This window comes from Eschscholzia californica, unplaced genomic scaffold, assembly GCF_041429995.1.
Source record: "Eschscholzia californica isolate CP2 unplaced genomic scaffold, dmEscCali1.0.p SCAF_4, whole genome shotgun sequence".
NCBI classification, from domain to species: Eukaryota; Viridiplantae; Streptophyta; class Magnoliopsida; order Ranunculales; family Papaveraceae; genus Eschscholzia; species Eschscholzia californica.
In genome coordinates this window covers 30,358,691-30,377,777 of record NW_028238461.1, presented here as the reverse complement: position 1 = coordinate 30,377,777, position 19,087 = coordinate 30,358,691, and the positions used below count along the sequence as shown (strand labels likewise).

Sequence of the window (19,087 nt, the reverse complement as noted above, 5' to 3'; positions counted from 1 at the left end):
GTAACATACTATTCAAAACCACCTTTACGAGGAGAACTCGCCCCGCGAACGATAAAAAGCGACTCTTCCAAGATTGGATTCGTCCCTTGATTTTATCAATCAACGAAATACAGTGACTATAGGTGAGACGAGACGATATGAGGGGTAAACCCAAGTATCGGATAGGAAGAGAACCAGTACCGAATTCAAGAATACTAGTGATATCACTCTGACCTTGGGCCGAAAGACCGGCAAAGAAAACCGTACTCTTAAGCACATTGGCCTGCAACCCCGTCGCCCGATGAAAACCTGTTAACACACCTTTTAGAGATTGAGCCGAACCAGCGTCTCCTCGAAAGAAGACCATGAGATCGTCGGCGAAACAAAGGTGAGTAACTTTCGGAACGCGACACTTAGGGTGTAGCAGGAACCGACCTGCTCTTTCCTCTCGATCAATAAGAACCGCGAATACCTCCATCATCAGGACAAATAGATATGGAGAAATCGGGCAGCCTTGCCGTAGACCTCGCTTCCCATCAAAATAACCATGGGCTTCACCATTAACCATAATCGAGAACTTAGACGTGGTGACACAAGCCCGTATCCGTTCTATGAATATCCTTGGAAAGCGAAACTTACCAAGGGCTGAGAATAGTGAAGACTAACGAACTGTGTCATAAGCCTTCTTAAGGTCAATCTTAACCGTACACTTAGCCGAGGTATCTGGTCGGTGGTAATTCCGAACAATCTCATGGGCTAGCATGATATTGTCCTGAATAGTACGGCCAGAAATAAAGGCTGATTGGTTCGGACTGATCATCGAATAAATAACTCCCTTCAGCCGTATAGTAAGAATCTTGATAATGCATTTATACAACACATTACAACAAGATATCGGTCTGAAATTTGACACTGAAGAAGCATTATCTATTTTAGGAATAAGAGTCACAAAAGTAGAGTTTACCTCTTTGAGAAGTTTTTCTGAGCTGAAGAACCTCTGGATAGCTTCCACAAAGTCGTCTCCCACGATGTCCCAACACGCCTTAAAAAAATGAGAAGAGAACCCATCCGGCCCCGGCGGTCGATCAGAACCAATAGTTTGCAGAGCAGCATATATTTCGTCTCCAGTCACCCTCATAGTAAGAAGATCTCCTTCAGCTTCCGTCAGCGGCCGTGGGAACTCCACATTAGATATGTGATGTAATGCTTCATTATTGATTTCCCAAATCAATTTTAAGAAAAACCTTCTTCGGGCCTTCGGATGGCCCGATATAATTTCGGTAATATTTTGGTGGGACAGGGACAAAAAGTTGAGACTTTCGTAAAAAAAACTCCTACTCGAGTCAAGACTCGTGGAACTTTGGCCCATAGACCCTAGCCATCTCTGGAATAGCCCAAAACCATCCATTAGTCAAAGCCCAAGACTCGGAAGTCAAGGCCCACAAAGATGGTTCGGTCCAAGGATAGTCGGGTCCATGATAGGCTCGGTCTCAGACTGACCTATTATTGGTTTGGTCGAGCCAGACGCTTTTGGATGCATCTCGGCCTCGACCGAGGTCTAGGACGCATCCTGGCTGCAACTAGGACGTTTGGCCTAGGTCCAAACGCTTTTAGATGCGTCTGGGCCTTGCCAAGCCTTATGGGGTGTCTCGGGTGGTGCCCGGGACATCCTAGGCCGTCCCATATGCACCTCGATGCATCTGGCCGCAGCTCCTAGCATCTCGGTTACTACCAAGACGCCTAGGATGCACCAGACGCTTCCCATCGCGTCTGGTGGAAGCTTCCATACGTGCTCGGATTGCCCGAGCCACCAGACACTTTTAGACGCGTCTGGTGCTGTCCCGTGTGTCTCAGGTAAGATCGAGACACATTAGAAATGCTGGTAGGGGTGAGCACAAACCGAACCAATTGGCCGAACCAAACCAAGTCGAACCGCACTGATCAATTTTTGGGCCGAATCGATCACCGTTCGACTCGGTTTGGCCGAAAAACTGAACAACCCAAAATCGGTCTGGTTTGGCCTCGACTTGAATTTCTAGAAACCGCCAAACCGAACCGACCGAACCCTAAGGAAAAATGAAATAATAATTTCGTAAAGTTAGAAAGTGCTAAACTAGAAAGGAAAAAATTTGGAAAACCCCTAATGAAGTCTTCCATACTACTATCCGTCATCCTTCCTAGTTGTTGTTGTCGGCTTCATCAACCACCTATTCAACTTGATTGAAAGGTTTTAAAGGTAAGTCTTCGTTGATTTTCTATTTACCACAACCTATTGTTAGTTAGTAACTTAAAATTATAGATTTTGTATTCAAATCTTTTATTTTTTATTTGTAATGGTGGAAAAGTACGATGAATTTTTAATTTTAATTTCGGCATACGTAATGGCGGAAAAGTATGATTGATTCTTAATTTTTATTTTCGGTATATGCAATGAAATGAATAACATTAGTTTACAATTTTCTCTATGTGACTCCCCGTGCTCTAACTAGGCACGAGCACGCCCCGACAATTCACAGACGAACTGAAAATTCGGCAGTATCTCCTCTGTAAATCGAACCGGTCGCACCTGTAGAACCTGTCATGCAAACCATACATTCGCATACACAAACACAACGGAAGCTAAAATGAAACTAAAATTGAACTAACAGACTCTGGTTCAAAACCGAACCACTAGAACTCACTTAACTCATCCTGCACAAATCCATACAACTTATGTGATACATATATATGTTATATGGTTCTTCGTGAAATAAAATATAACTTGAAGCTAAAGAAAACCAAAGTGAAAAGGAGATAACACCAAAGTGGCACCCCGCCACAACCACTGCAATCCATCTGCTAACCCTGCCACTGCAGATGATTCTAACTAAGAACCTGCACAGTAAGAACTGGTAGGGGGTCAGTAACTCGCCGACACGAGTTAAACTGGTAGAGGAGTCCCAAAACAAAACTGCGATAAACCTTTTCTCGAGTAAAACATGCACACATATAAATATGTATATATCAATCCTAATACTAGCATACAATAGCAGACTTAACTATCCACCCTTGGTATGCCTCTCAATTAACACGGAGTTACCCAGAGAATTCTATAATACTTTGGCTAGTACCGTCCCATACCGGCACTAACCAAGGTACTCAAATTCTCTCGAGAAAGTGGCTTACCCCTAGGTAGGTAAGCCCCTCTCCCACTAGGCGACTCCACAGTCATAGAAAAGCTAACCTCGTGATAAATATATACACCTAGCTCAACTAGATACTTTTTAGCTTCACCGAAGTCGAATAGTCAGGTCGTCCCTCCAGTATTCGTGTTGGGACGAAAAGCATATTCTCATCGGTACCCTAGCATGCAACTATTTCTTCTGGTTTTGGAAACACATTTATATTGTCGACAGCCGAAATAATACTCTTTTCTTGTGAAAACATCCTTCACCCACAATTTTAGCAGATTTGGATCTCACCCATTACGCCCTCGACTGAGATAGACTTTTTAAAACATTACTTATCTTATCACATACAGAAGTGGCACAACCAAGAGTCATATCATAACGTGCAGAGGGATCCCAATCACCAAACCAATCGGGCGGTCCGAGGTGTACAGCCTCTGAGCCCCGAGAGTAAGAACAAACAGGCTTACAGTCCAATCGAGCGGTCAAGGGTAGCAAATCCTGAGCCCCAAGAGTCCAACCTAAACGAGAATCCTGGCCAGAGAGTGGAGCACTACAACTTCCAAGACCCTCATGACTCGTCTCAGTCCACTTCACCAATCACATACAACATACGAAATCTTCATGTTTTCAAAATAGTGATTATCACAAAGCAGCTCAAAACTATCACTTTGAAAGTCATTTACGAGTAAAACTCATCAAAACGACTCATCAATAATCACAATAAACAATACAAGCTTCATCGTAAAACATATTGAAATAGGCATAAATCAATAGTTAAACTTCATTGAAATCAACCGTATAAACCATGCATATGATCGTCTATCCATTTAAACATAGTGATGCATGCATATCTCCTATTCCTAGCATGAATCTAGACGATAATATAAAAGAAAAAACAAGAGATCACCCCTACCTAGCGATTCAGGACTCCGTCCTCCTTCGCTTCGCCTCGAGCAACTCGTTCCCACTCGTTTCGGCTTTCATTCTGATAACCTAGACAAGGATAGATCTTAGATTCTTCGAGACGAATCTTAAAATAACATAGATAACTCCGAAAGAACCATAAGGAAAGAAAGAACAAAAGAGACTTGACTCGCATTAACATCGGAAGACCCCGAGTACTTTATTCTGTCTTAGATTCATTCCCGTCACAATTTATTCCCAATTCAAGCATATCATATATCGTTGGAAAGCTACTACAGTTTCTAACATTTTATTCCTTAGTGTCTCGGTCAAATTTAAAGTGTACGGTCCTCGAAATAGCAAAATACAAACAGCAGCAAATCTGAATTTCCTAACAGCGCGTTGCGCGCTATAATAGTCATACTCATCGCTGATCGGTTTCAGTCCATTCTTTCATCTTCGGAAATTTTATCTCATCTATAATGTTTTGTTCTCAGGTGGTTTCTCTTAATTCCCCCTAAAACATCTCCGAAAACCACAAACTGTACGCAGCAGTGCATCAGTTTCACTGATCGTACGCTGCATGTTCTAACGGTCATATCTTTCTCATCCAAACTCGAAATAATATGTACCACACCATTTCGGAAAGGTAACATCCTAATCTACAAGTCTCGTGTTTTTGGAAAATCCATCCGAACAATCTACAAGGCCAGAAATACTAAAACAGTGGACTGCTCGTAACAGTCCCTCACACAGTTGTTTGATAGATAATCAAACACCATTAACCTCTCCAACATCATTTAAATATCATAATTAACTAATTCCCATCCATATTAACCTTAATATTCCATTGCCTATGAAAAATCCCTAAATTTCATACTCATAAACCCTAGATTTTAGAATATGATCAATTAAATCAATTTGGGTGAAATTAACATCATTCACCTTCTCTTTGATGTTGTCGCTTTGATTTCCTTCATCACTTCTTTATCTCTACACATGCAAAAATAAACCTCCATTAAAACTAGTTAATTCATCTCATAATCATCACCTAGAGAGAGAAAGTAAGACTTCTTACCAAAGCTTCCATAAAACTTAGCTCAAATCCCATCTTCAAGCCTTGAATCAACAAATCAAGCATTTCCCCTTGAAATTCTACCTGAATCTTCTCTTTGACCAATTTTTTCTACTCCAAAAACCCAACACCACTCTTGAACTCGGTTGCGAGATGAAAGAAGACCCGTTCTGATTTTTTCCCATTAAACAGCCGAATTTCATTTTTAGTCCCTCATTCAGTACTGATTGCGAAAAGACCCCTGATTCTGACCCGATTGCATATTTAGTCCCTGATTTCACTTAGTCTGAATACAGAATGGTCCCTCATCTAACTTCAAATCGTGGGATGTTACACTCTAAATTGTGATCGGTTAAACCGATCAATCGAACTCAACCGAGTCGAACCAAACCGAGTCGAACCATGTCGGCCTGCCGAATGATCGGTTGGACTTCGACCGACGCTTTAGTCAAATCGCTACTTATTGGTTCGGCTTCGACTCGAGCAAAAACCGAAAAAAAAAACCGATCGTTGCTCACCCCTAGTTGTTGGGATGCGCCCCTAGCTGTCGTGTATGTCTCGGGTGGTGCCCGAGACATATTCAGGATGCACGGGGAACGTCTAAGGCGCGCCCTTATCCCGTGACAGCAGACCCATCCGACTCGGATATGCAGTCCGAGTCGGTCTTGGTCAGCTGACCGAGACGCGTCTATTGCTGTGCTCGGGAAGCGTCTTCTGGACGCGTCCGACCAGCAACTAGGCATCCCTGTTTTTTGGAAACTTTCGTTAATCCCTTTTTTTTGTTGTTTTTCTTCCCAAGCTTGACATCCCATTTTTTGGAACTACTAAAACCCAATGTGTTTTGTTCTTGAACAATTCTAAAAATTATGAAGAACAAACTTTTGAAAACACTTTTTGAAAACCAAAAATCAATCAAATTAAATTTTTGAAACATTTTCAATCATTAATTTTGATTGCCAATTTGAAAACTAATTGAATCCCATTAAAAAACAATCAAATTGAAAAGTTTAAAACACTTTTAAACTAAACTATGAAGCTAATCAATCATGGATTAGTCTGAAACTTAGTAAAAATTAGTTATTCGCAAGGCTCTGGCACAACTGTTGGGAATTGGTGGTGTCTACTAATGTCATTTAACTTATTGTACCTCTTATCTTTTGGTGAGTATATGCTTAGAACATTGAGGACAATGTTAGTTTTAAATTTGGGGATGGGGATACGACTTTTTGGTCACATGACATCATGACCTTAGATTTCAAAAGGCAAGAGGGTTCAACAAATTAACCAAATTTGAAATTTTTTGGGTAGATTTGGTATGATTCTAGTGGTATTCTTAAGTATGTTGATGCATGTGTGTCTTTCTCGATAATTCTTATGCATGCTCTTAGTCTTTTCATGAATGTTGAGTCCTTTGGTGTTGGTGTTTTATCTTATGAGTATCATCTTAAGGAAGAAGGAACACTTCTGAGTGACCTAGAATAGTCATTAGTGGAAACTTAAACCCATGTGAGATATTTGAGCCTTTTTATTGATTTTGAGTGTACTCTTCCGCGCTAACTCCGAGTAGAATGAAGAGCTACTCAACTTCGCAACTTTCAATAAAGCTTAGACGATCTCATGAGCTCAACTTCCTTAGCCACTAGGAGTGACATCAGGATAGCGAATAAACCTTACTCTTGTAGTCCATGAAACCCGATAATGGTGTCAACTTTAGGGAAACGGATACTCCACCATCCATTCATCATACTACTCCCGAGAATGAAGGCATGAAGAGTAAAGAAGAAAGAATGTGAAAGCAAAATGTGAAAGTAAAGGTGCTTTGTTGAGAATACTAGTTGTATTTTTGTTTTGGTGTTTGGATATATGTGTGCATAAAAAAAAATCAAAAAAAATTAAAAAAAAAGTGAAAAAGAAAGAAAAAAAGAAAAAGAAAAAAAAAAGTTTGTCGATGTGTGTGTTATTTGCGTAAGTTCATGTGAACTTTTGAAAATTGTGTAAGTTTTGTGGAAAATAAAGTATTCAAGGCAAAAAGTCAAGTTTAAAGGTTGTTTAAGTGTTCTTTTATCGTTGAAGGCGTCGACATTCTTGGGATTTCATCATCTTCCATTCCATCACTTGTATCCGTTGACTTTTAAGAGACTTTATTAGAGGGTAGAGTGGGTGAGAAGGGTGAGTGAGCTTCCCCATTCCGTTAGTGGTTGTTTCCATTTCTAAGAGATCATTTCGTTTTAGAACTTGATATCCTCATTTAATTTTTGTATGTGTTAAGTTTACTTTATTCCATGCTCACACATGAGAGTAAACCATTATGATTCGTTTTTGAGTGATTTCATGTTTAAGAGCGTATGACCGTGAGGCCAAAGTCGAGGCGAAATGTGCTATGATAGGAAACAAAGTTTTGTTACTTTAGCCGTGGATGATACTCATGATGATGGGACACTTGCATTTGAGTATAAAACTATTAGTGAGGAGACTCTTAGCATGCTTTTGTGTTTATTGGTTTGATTCATATGTTTGACATACTTAAGTCTCTCACTTGTTGATCATCACCTTATTTGCATCGATAGTTGAACTCTTATATCCCTTGGAAATCTAGAACTTTGTGGGTGTATTCACTGGAAACCCTCACGAGACAAAACTCGTCCTTTAGGGGTAACCTAAGGGTTTAAAGGCTTGTTGCATACGCTAAATGCAACCGGGAGTCCTCCGAAAGTGAGCTAGGTTTACTTTATTGTCTTGTTTTGCTTGTTTCCTCGAGGACTAGCAAATTCTATGTTTGGGGATGTTGATGTGGCGTGAAAATGCCACATTTAGGTCACTTAACTTTGATGAGTTAGTTCTTTTCGGGTTTTATTTCTAATCATTTATGTGTTTTAAGTGCTAGGTAGTTTATTTGGGGTTTGGCGTGTTAAATTCGGAATAAAAAAAGCGAATTATCACATTTTCATTTTATACGGCAAAAGGGAAGAAAAGAGAACCAGGGGTATTTTGGTCATTTTAGTCAAAATCATAAGTCAAACAACAAGTGGAGTCAATGAAGAGTCCGACGTGAAAACGGAAGTCGATTAGGAGTTCGAACAGAGAAGTTATGAATGAAAGAAGCCGAACCCCAAGAGCCCAAAGAGGAAGAGTATAATAGAGATTCTATGGGCACCCTGTTTGGTCCAAGTCAAGAGTCTTTAATGATGGACAAAGTCAAGGGTTTGAAGTAGTCTAAAGGGGTCTTGGTCATCATCTTCTACAACACCCAACAAGCTAGTGAGGGAGAGAGAGCCTAGGGTTTCAAATTTTTCTTTGTTCTTCATCAAGAAAGTTAGAGAGAAGAAGCTTGAAAGAGAGGGAGAGAGAAGGGGTGTCGGTTCTAGCTTAGTCGGCAAGGTAGCTTGGCCGGCCAAGGCTAGAACCGACGGGAGCAACAAGAACAATGCCGGACAGCTGCAGCTCCGACAAGGGATGTGCATGAAACTTCATGCTAGCAGCTCGGAAAGCTTAACCGGAAGCTCGGGAAGCTTGGCCGGAACTTGGTGAAGAAAATCGAGTGGTTTTGGGGTTGGTTTTGAAGCATTTTTTGCCGGATTTTCACCATCTTTGGCCGTCTTTTTCTAGGGTTCCGACCATTATTTTGGCCGGAAAACTTAGGGCTTTTACTCCTCATCCTCTTGGCTAGCTACCCATGTTGTTTGATTTGGTTTTTGATTAAAAGTGATTAGAGAGAGAAAGCTTGGTGAAGCTTTAATGGTGGTGGGTTTTAAATGAAGAAGATGAGTCTGGTTGCTAAGGGAAGATCTGATTTTTGCTCGGGGAGACCCATTATGCACTGTTAAGGGGAAATCTAGAAATTTGCTAAGGAGAGATCGACTGAACCTTAACTACTCAAATTTTCCGACAAACCTAGCCTCGAACCACATCGAAAAAGGGGGATTTCTCATCATCTTCTTTTCATTTATTACTTATTCACCATGTTAGCTAAATCAAGTGTGTCGTTAATGAGATGAAATGTAATGAATTTGTGATTATCTATGTGATGATTAATGTTTTGACAATAAATTGTTGTTTTCTTATTTTGATTACTTGTTTCAATCGTTTTTCATGTGTCTTATCAAGTACTTCGCATAGTTAATCGATTAGGCAAAGTGATCGATATCGATCGTAGTCTAGATCCAAATTTCATGTGTCTTGTCATGCACTTCACATAGTTAGGCGGCTAGACGACATTTTCGATGATTCGGTTTCAATCGTTTAGGAAGTTTGTTTGACTAAGTATTGTCTCCGGACATACGTAGTGCTTATGAACATCCACCGCAGGAATCGAGACTAGTTTTGTATCAATGCATTCGATTGGACCGTAAATAGTTGTAGGTTCACCACAATGGATTCCCGGACCTCGACACTTCTCTTACTTATTTGTTGCCTCCCTACTTTTGTTCCTTCAACTCCTCTTTCGAATCTCTCTCGCCTGTTTACATTGATGATTTAGTTTGTTTTACTTGTTTTCTTCTTTTGTTAGTTATTCGATTATAAAACTCCTCATTTACCTTTGTTCCCTTTTCGTCTTAGTCCAAGTTAGCTAGTAACACTTAAACCGACGAATAAGACCCTTCAATATCCAAACTACCTTCCTATTCTTGTATCGATCCCGGCTTTGCCGGATTACTACTTGATACCTCCGCTTGGGTGTGCAACCTTTTCGGGTGCATCAATAGTCGTTTTATTCCGAAGGCATACACCCTAACGATTGGTACTGTTACGGGAGTGTAAAATGTCTTAAGGAAAGAGACTTTATTCTCGCCTCGACTCCATTATCGTTTATCTCGGTTAATCCGAAAGAAGGAATTACTGATAAAGTCGGTATTCACTTATCGTTTATCTCTCTATAACCTAGAGAAAGGAAGTGCCCTACTTCGGCCTAGACTCTGTCTTAATCAAGACAAGACACATATAAAGTGAACTCAAATCATAACCAGAGGAATAACAAATTATAACTAAAGTTCTTGTAGTTTTTCAAAATATGTATTGAAACTCTCAAGTGAAACGAAGAGAATTAAACTAAGAGAATCTAAAATGCTACACTCAAACTCTAAATCTTAAAGTGTCACATAAGATTTTTTGTAGAGTTTCTCCTTATAATTCATCTCTAATGCAAAACTCAATATGAATCTCTAAAATGATGTGTCAAGATTTATTTTAGAGATCTTTAAGAGGACACTCTAAATTTGGAGTGTCATCTTTAGGATCTCTAAGTGCCACATAAGCAAGTCAATTAATTTGATACCAAAATATAGGTTTTTAGAGTTTCTCTTGAGTGTTTTGCATTGGAGAAAGTTTTCTAATAGAGTATCTCTAAATAGCCAAACAGGAAAGGACCGTTTAGAGATCCATTTTTCAACTTAGAGCATCTCCAATGCAACACTCAATCTTAGAAATTGTGAGTGCTGCATGTGATTTTTAGATTTTTTTTCTTAAAAGCTCCCTCCAATGCAACACTCTGTTTGGATCTCTAAGATGATGTGTCGAAGGTGGAGAAGAGATATCTCTCATCGTCCAACTCATCAATATTTGATTTTCAACTAATAGAAATCAAGTCTTCTATATTTTCTAAATAACTAATTATTTATTTACAAAAATAACTATGTCACATGGTAAACAAGATAAGTTTAGAGTTTTCCATTGCAGACACAAACAAATTGGATCTCTATTTTAGCCGCCAAAGAGTGAGAATCTCAATTGAAACTTGACACATAGGATGAATAGAGATTTTTTTGAGTTTTTCATTGGAGATGCTCTTTAATGCATTGGGTTTCTAGATTTTTTATTGGCTCTTGCATTGGAGATGATCTAATTAGAATAATTAGCCAAATCTTCTTTATATACTTTTCCTGGACACGACAAAGGCTACGAGGAAAAATTAAACTGATTAGCCAGATCTTTTTTCTTCATAATAATGGAAGAAAGGAAAGAAAGTTACATTGTCGACGGCGACACAAGCAAGACTGCCGCGAAAATCAAATAGTTATCGAACTGTCTCCATTTTTCTGAAACTCACGATATCGGCTAAAAATGCATCCTGGAAAAGACAATCAAAATACAAAAAACGACATAGTCTGGAACGACTTACATCCGTAACTCATAGGCATTTTAAAAACTTGTAGAGTATTACTTTAAAGAATTGCTTACTCATTTGAACATGAACGAGATGACAAGTTCTTCAACCTTTTTACTTTTTTTTTTCGATTAATGAGAGGGAACTTCTGTTAAGCCAAATAATGGTTAGCTAAACCAAGTCGAGAAGTAGTAGAACTACAAGAAACAAATGGTTCAACTTGAATCCAAATCATCATGAAGACGAATCCAAAAGAATTTTGCCACCCAATCCTAAAACTAGGAGGTCGATACGAGTCTCCTGGGGCCACCCCTGGTTAAAGCTTAGGTTTAGACCTTAAAGTAAAGGTGGTGCGAAAGTCGAGTCCACACCTTAAAAAGTTGTCTTGTCGAATGGCATGGGAACGTGGAAGTGTGTCTAGCTTTCCCAACCTAAACCATGAGCTAAACTGACGTTTGGGCGAAGAAATCAACTAAATAACCATAGTTCGGACAAAGCTTAACAACCTAGAATTCTAATGCACGCTAAAAGCCCACATTTTGTATACGATCTTGGAATATTATCATCCAAACGTCCATTAACGCGTGGCTTTAACTAGACCGGTGTCTTACACCACATCATCTCGGTCGTTCATCATGGTCGGTCAATCAAACCAATACAAACATATCAAGTTTGCTCTAGGTAGGGATTTCAACCTCTAAACTCAAACTTTTGAATTCAATTTATTTTTTTTATTAAACTATAATTCCATTCATAAGTGATAACAACCACAAGATTACATGGTAAATAATTTTTATTCCTCTCAAAACTACATGAGAGTTACGTAAGTAAAGTTCGCCGAACTTTCGAATGTAAAGTGCCTCATGAGAGGAAGATATTGACAAGACACAAACTCAAACAATGGAGCTCACTCAATATCGTGTTTATAACACTCAGACAAACGTAGCAATTTCAACACATCCTAATACTAATCTTGGATAAACTACTCAACCGATTACAAAAATACAGAATGTCTAATTGTATAATATAAACAAAATACTATTTCATACAGTTACCCTGTTAATTAATATTAAAATCAATTCACCCACAAAAGACTATATCTAAAATACAAAACAGACTAACTTCATACATAGAACTCAAGTCTACAATCGAAGGACTAAACACTCGGCACAATAAAAAACTCCAAAAATACTAATACTAATATCACACACAAAGCAGTATAAAATATTAATATCACACACAAAGCAGTATAAAATACTAATACTACTATTAATACAATCACCGCTATAAATATATCTATATAGTCTGAAATACTAACTCGATACATATTACCCAGTACAAGCACCAAAAGTTTTGATTTGAATTCACTGAAACACACCTAAACACACAAATGTCATTCATACAAAAGACCATTTGTCTTGTTCAAAACAATAGCTAAAAAAATATTGATTCAATTCAGTAATCAAACAGTAGAGCACTACAAAAACGAAAAGGCAAACATAACCTAGACAATAGAAACGAAACACACCAAAAACCTTGGATTTCATCAACCTATATAAAAATAGAACACACCAAAATAGTAACTCAATTTATAAACAACTCAACCAATCACATAAACACGAAAGACAGAAAAGGATTATCTTGCAAGCTCATTTAATAACACAAATATTTCAGTTTAGGAAACGAAACGATTCAGTTCATTAAACGAAATGATTCAATTCGTACTTATATCTATTGAGGATGTCTTGCTCAAAATAATAGCTAGAAAACAAATGATTCAGTTCAGTAAACAAAATTGAATCAAACATGACTACAAATGAAAGAGCAAAATATTACCTCGACAGTATATGCAGACCAAAAACACAACCACCCAAGAAAAATACCAATTGATATAAGTAGGAAGCACACTCAAATAATAATTTAATTTATATACAACTCAAACAATCAAATAAATACACAAGACACCTAAAGATGATTATTATGAACTCATCTAATAACACAAATACACCAAAACACTCCGACACATTACACATAATTAGTGCACGTACAGAAGCATGCAAACATAAATGGTGATCACTAAGCAATGCCCAATGCCTATTTCAGTTAGACTCCTATCGGAATCTGCTAGGATGAAATACGGCAAATAGTATACAATCGGAACCATCAATTATGCTATATATACAACAAGGGATTGGTTTAATGAACTCCAACGTTCTAGCTCTACGTATCACTGTATCCGCATTATGGGAAGATAAAAGAGAAACATGGTAATGACACACAACTATGGTGGAGCTATATAAAAGGATAACAAGCTAACAGGGTGAAAACTCAACAAATAGCCTAAATTTATATTTTCTTGGTTTAAAATAATTATGGAATTTCAGAATAATGACCCAATAATAAGTAGAATCGTCTGTATGTCTCAAACAATGGGGTAATTTTCCAGCTTGCATAGTTACCACAACATGCCAACTGCAACAAATTGAAATTAAGACAGAGACCTTTCAAAAAATAATTAGAACAAGACGATATTTAAAGTTCTTAAAGTATCTAAAGTCTCAAGTAAAAGTGTGTTTCAACCAGCTAAGTTAGTAAAACTCCGCCTCCTCGTTTGTGAAACAAATTTGTCCCCTGACCTAGCTGAATATATCCCTAAACTAATTTCCGACGAGATATTATTAAATTCTCTTCCATAAACCCTGACTACTCCCTACTCTTGGGGGTTGACCAACTAGTCTGTGATTCTGAAATCTATATCTTTGTGGACTGTTTTAAAATTTAAACACCTATATACTATAATCAAGACATTCCAAACAATAGCCGTTAACCACATCATGAAAAACAACTACGACGCTTCTACCACCCACAAGAAGTCCAGGTACACGAGGCTAATAACATTCCAAGATGGTCCAATATCATTGCCATCCAAGCTCAGTTGAGAGCCATCAACACTTAGCAGAACATTTTACAGTCCTCAAACAAGATATCCTACTCATACCTAAATTTTGAGGACTTATGATAATTTAATAGTATAACTTTTTCAGGTGTAATAAATTTGATTACATGTCAAGGCGGCTAATTGCACCGCTAATAGCTTTATGCTGGGATCTCTTAATGGCTGACTTCCACGCGTAAGGAAATGAACCACCCTATTAAGTGACTCAAGTACTTTTTTTTTGCAATAGCAAGCGGAGATTAAGGGCCCGACCCTGAACAAGGAAAGCAAAAAAGAAAAAACAAACAAAACTCAACTCAGGGACTAAATACAATTCCTCTTCCTTATTCTAACAAAATCACTTCTATCTTTCTCTAGGATATCCACCAAAGTGGGATCAAGGCAGCTCACATCCAGCTTAAGGAAACCAGAGCTCGGCTTTAACTTTGAGAGCCAATCCGCTGCTTGGTTGAGCTCTCTCACCACATGCTTAACTTCCCGCAGCTCAAAAGACCTCCAGAGCAGCTCAATTCGTTTCCAAATCCACCAGACTTCCCAAGGGGGATCTCTCTCTCTACCATTCAGAAGACTACACACATAAGTAGAGTCTGAAGCAAGAATTACTCTTTGAAGACCTAACTCAGCAACCAACTTAAGGCCCATTTCCACCCACGGAAGCTCATGAGTTATAACCTGAGCACCCCTTGCTGAACCAGCAGCAGCAGCAGCCAAAGTAACACCTTCTCTATTCCTAATCACAGCTCCAAACCCAGCAGACACACCATTAAGAGCACCATCTGAATTTATAAGATAGCAATCCTCACTGGGAGGTTCCCAGACATGTCCTTGCGCAACAACAGCCCACATAGGTAACTCAACATTCCACCTCTGCTGCAATAGGAAGTTCTTTTGAGTCAGGGGAATCTTAGTTGTTCCAGCCAGTAAGATAACCTTCACCTCACTAATGATACTACTAAGGATGTCCTCAGCAGGTTTGCACTCATTCTGGAAGATTCTTCTATTCCTTTCTCCATATCATGAAAATAAAGGTAGTGAATACAAGGCCACCCAGTTGAAGCATGAATTTGGAAACCTCAAAGCTCTGAATGACCCAGGCTAGCTCCTCCTCCCAAGAATTATGACTGATCCTAGACAATCCCATCAAGTCTAACAACCCATTAAGAATCACCAAAGAATAATCACATCTAAAGAACAAGTGCAGGTCAGACTCCATCTCCTTTTTGCACAGAACACGCATAGGATCTACTTGCACTCCCCAAGCAACCAATCGATCACAGGTACGCAACCTTCTGTGAACAGCAACCCAAGCAATGAAGCCATGTTTGGGAATGGTCCATTTAGACCATATGATCTTAGACCAGCCAACTTTATCACCACAGGGTCTGATCTTCAGGTAAGTCTCCTTCAGAGTGTACTTACCCTTCTGAGCAGCTGTCCAGACCTCCTGAAGCTCATTAACCTTAGCATCAACATTAAGAATAGAACTATACCTCAATCCCTCAGGGAAGAGGTCCCATAGGAGACCTTGAGGATGCCAAATGTCATTCCAAAAGAGAGTGGAAGACCCATTCCCAATCAAGTGAATAACCATCCTCTGAGCTAGACCCCTACTATCCAGAATTCTCCTCCAGCACCAAGAGAAATCATGAGGGGTATCCGTAATCCAAAAATCCTTTGACTTAATCAGGTTTCTCCTCACCCACCTAGCCCATAAAGTTTCCTTGCCACTGACTAGATCCCAGACATGTCTCAGGTTCATAGCCTTATTAAGAGATTCAATATCTCTAATACCCAACCCTCCTTCCTCCCTAGGCAAGCACACTGCGGCCCATTTGATAGCAACCTTCCTAGTCCCCATCTGAAGACCAGTCCACAGGAACTTACTGAACATAGAGTTAATTTCCTTAAACACCCTCTTAGGAAACACAAAAACTGTTGTCCAATAGAGAATCATACTATTCAGCACTACCTTGAGGAGTAACACTCTACCAGCAAAAGATAAGTATCTAGCTTTCCATGAATGAATTCTAGCTTGAATCCTAGACAAAAGAGGCAGGCAATCATTATAGGAAAGCCTGGAGGAAATAAGAGGAAGACCCAAATATCTAACTGGAAGCACCCCCTCCTCAAAGCCTAAATGGCTCTAGAGCTCAAGCCACCATCTCCACCCCCTGCCCAATACATGGAACTCTTCATGGTATTAACAGCAACCCCTGTACCTTGTTGAAACCTAGAGAGGACATGGCTGAGGGCCTTAGCAGACCCATCCTCCCCTTTCATGAAGATCATGAGGTCATCAGCAAAACACAAATGAGTCACCTTAGGTTCCTTGCACTTAGGATGGAGCAGGAATCTACCCCCCTCTTCCTCCTTAGCCAAAAGGGAAGAGAACACTTCCATAACCATGACAAAAAGATAGAGGGAGATTGGACAGCCTTGTCTCAGCCCTTTCTTGCCTGCAAAAAACCCATGAGCACCTCCATTGACCACAATAGAGTATTTAGGACTACTCACACACTCCATCACCCAACCAATGAACTTAGGAGGAAGGTTGAATTTCTCCAAAACTTTCTGCAAAGAAGACCATCTCATAGTATCATAGGCCTTTCTCAAATCAATCTTCACTGTGCATCTAACAACCCCATCCTTCCTATGGTAGTTCCTGACAAGCTCATGAGCTAGCATAATGTTGTCTTGAATAGACCTCCCAGAGATAAAGGCAGACTGGTTCTCACTCACCATGGAGAAGATCACCCCCTTGAGCCTTTCAGTCAAGATTTTAGTAATGCACTTATACACAACATTGCAACAAGAGATGGGTCTGAAATCTGACATGAAAACAACATTAGAAGTTTTGGGCACTAGGGTCACAAGGGTGGAATTTACCTCTTTGAGAAGCTTCCCTGATTTGAAAAAGTTTAGAACAGTTGCAACAAAGTCATCTCCAACAATCTCCCAGCATCTCTTAAAGAACAAGGAGGAGAAGCCATCAGGCCCAGGAGCTTTATCAGATCCAATAGAAGAGAGAGAGCAAAAACAATTTCATCCCTGGTCACTGGCCTTTCCAGATCTTCTCTACCATCCAGCAAAGGGGCGGGAAATTGGAAAGACCCTAGCACCTCATCCTCCTCAGGGAAAGGCTGATCAGATCCTAACGGATCCTCAAAAAACCCCACACATTCAGCAATAATATCCTATTGGTCCTCCAGCTTATTTCCATTACCATCCACCAAAGAATAAATACTATTTCTGGCTCTCCTTTCTTTGATAGAACAGTGAAAGAAAGAAGTATTGTGATCATCTAGAGTGAGCCACTTCACCCTTGATCTTTGATGCAACTGAGAAGCCTCAGCCTTGGCTAAATGGGCATAAAACTTGATAGCCTCTCTATCTGCCTTTCTGAAATCAACATTCTGAGGATCAGCCTGGAGAACAACATGGACCTCCTCAAGACTTCTCCTAGCTTGCTCTACCTGGCTAGGCAAGTCCACAGCCATGTCTTTCCTCCACTGAACCAACCTAGCTTTCACTGCCTTAAGCTTAGTAACCAATCTAAATATAGGGTTCCCCACAACCTTTTCACCTCAAACCTCCTCAATCATATCCATAAATCTAGGCTCATCCGGTACCACCAATTGAAGAACTTGAAAGGTTTCCTACCTCTGCATATAGGCCCCATAAGAGAGGTCACAGCAGGAGAGTGGTCTGATGTACCAGGGAGCAGAAAATCAGTTTTAGCCTCAGGAAAAAGAAGCAGCCACTCCATATTAACAAGAACCCTATCAAGTTTAGCACAAACATTTGCAGAAGCACTCTGCTTATTGGTCCAGGTATAGTAACAACCAGTAAAAGCACAATCAAAGAGCTGAGAATCTTGTGTGCATTCCAAAAAATCAATGAAATGATCAGTCCTCACTTGCTCTCCTCTAAATTTCTCTTCAGCACTAAGGATGGCATTAAAATCCCCAAGGAACATCCAAGGGCTATAAAAATTAAAAGTAAGTCTTCTCATGTCATTCCACAATTCTCTTCTTAGAATAGCTCATTCTTAGCATAGACCATGCCAAGCATGAACTTCTGACCAGATCCCAGAAGGATACTAACTACCACACATTGGCTAGACCTACAAATAAGGTCAACAGTAGCAAGATGGGGGTCCCACCCAACCCAAATTCTTCCTCCTTCATCTTCATCATAATTATCAAGATAGGGCCAGAAGGGGTTAATGCTCCTCTGAACTCTATCCTTATTCTTTCTCAAAACTCTAGTCTCCATAAACCACACATGCCAAGTTTATTGATTCTTATGAGGTCTCTGACCTCCTTTATTCTAAAGGGAGCTATTAAGCCCCCTCACATTCCAACAAGAAATCTTATCCATCTATGTTGTGTGGAGAGAAGTCCCCCTCCATAATATCACTGACCTGATCCATACTCAAGCTCCCTTGGTTCTCTCTCAGAGCCTTGCCCACAGCACTAAACATGGCTATCTTGCCAGCAATGCCTTTAGGACCACCGTCTGTTTCAGCTCTACTCACCTGTAAATCCATCTTAACAGATTGAGGTTGTCCACCAACACCTTTGCCTGGCCATGGGCTACCATGAGCAGCACCAGAACAATGCCTTTTACTAGCAGAACAATGCCTTTTACTAGTAGACAATGTCTCACCCTCCTGGCCATCCCCCAAAAGATGTAAAGAGTTAGCCTTACCCTTCTTCTTCTTCTTATAACGAACCAATGATTAATCCCCTTCTCCTCCTTGACTAGTCATGGGAGGGTCAGGTTCAAGCATTAGCTGATCCTCTGAACCTGTAGCCATACTCCCAAGACTAATCAGCTTAGTACTCGCAATGGGCTGGGGAGCCTCCTGCACATCCCTTTTGACCTCCACTACCTTACTAGAA

At 39.8% G+C, this 19,087-nt stretch overlaps 1 protein-coding gene and 1 long non-coding RNA gene across 3 annotated transcripts; both read right to left on the bottom strand.

Moving 5' to 3' along the window:
• Window positions 1–2,618: 2,618 nt before the first annotated feature.
• LOC147544101 (uncharacterized) lies at window positions 2,619–5,282 on the bottom strand. Of its 2 annotated transcripts, none has more exons than XR_015224314.1 (4): window positions 5,131–5,282; window positions 4,998–5,045; window positions 4,063–4,142; window positions 2,619–2,867 (listed from the first exon to the last, which is right to left on the bottom strand). It is a non-coding gene; the product is annotated as an uncharacterized LOC147544101 (long non-coding RNA). The 2 variants fall into 2 exon arrangements; XR_015224313.1 differs by having other exon boundaries at window positions 4,063–4,134.
• Window positions 5,283–17,377: 12,095 nt separating this feature from the next.
• On the bottom strand, window positions 17,378–18,732 carry LOC147544100 (uncharacterized). The gene is made up of 4 exons (XM_086635616.1): window positions 18,607–18,732; window positions 18,291–18,370; window positions 17,828–18,166; window positions 17,378–17,735 (listed from the first exon to the last, which is right to left on the bottom strand). Exons 1-4 carry the CDS (start codon window positions 18,730–18,732, stop codon window positions 17,378–17,380), a joined length of 903 nt encoding a protein of 300 aa, XP_086491742.1.
• Between the last annotated feature and the right edge of the window lie 355 nt (window positions 18,733–19,087).

Excerpts from the sequence above, each read along its gene's own strand:
- LOC147544100 (XM_086635616.1), bottom strand. The coding sequence starts at position 18,732 with ATGGATTTACAGGTGAGTAGAGCTGAAACAGACGGTGGTCCTAAAGGC. Across the intron at positions 18,371-18,606 it reads GGAGCTTGAGTATGGATCAG|ATGAAGGAGGAAGAATTTGG; the intron begins GTCAGTGATATT and ends ATTATGATGAAG. Across the intron at positions 17,736-17,827 it reads AGAGGTAGGAAACCTTTCAA|ATTGGTTACTAAGCTTAAGG; the intron begins GTTCTTCAATTG and ends CCCTATATTTAG.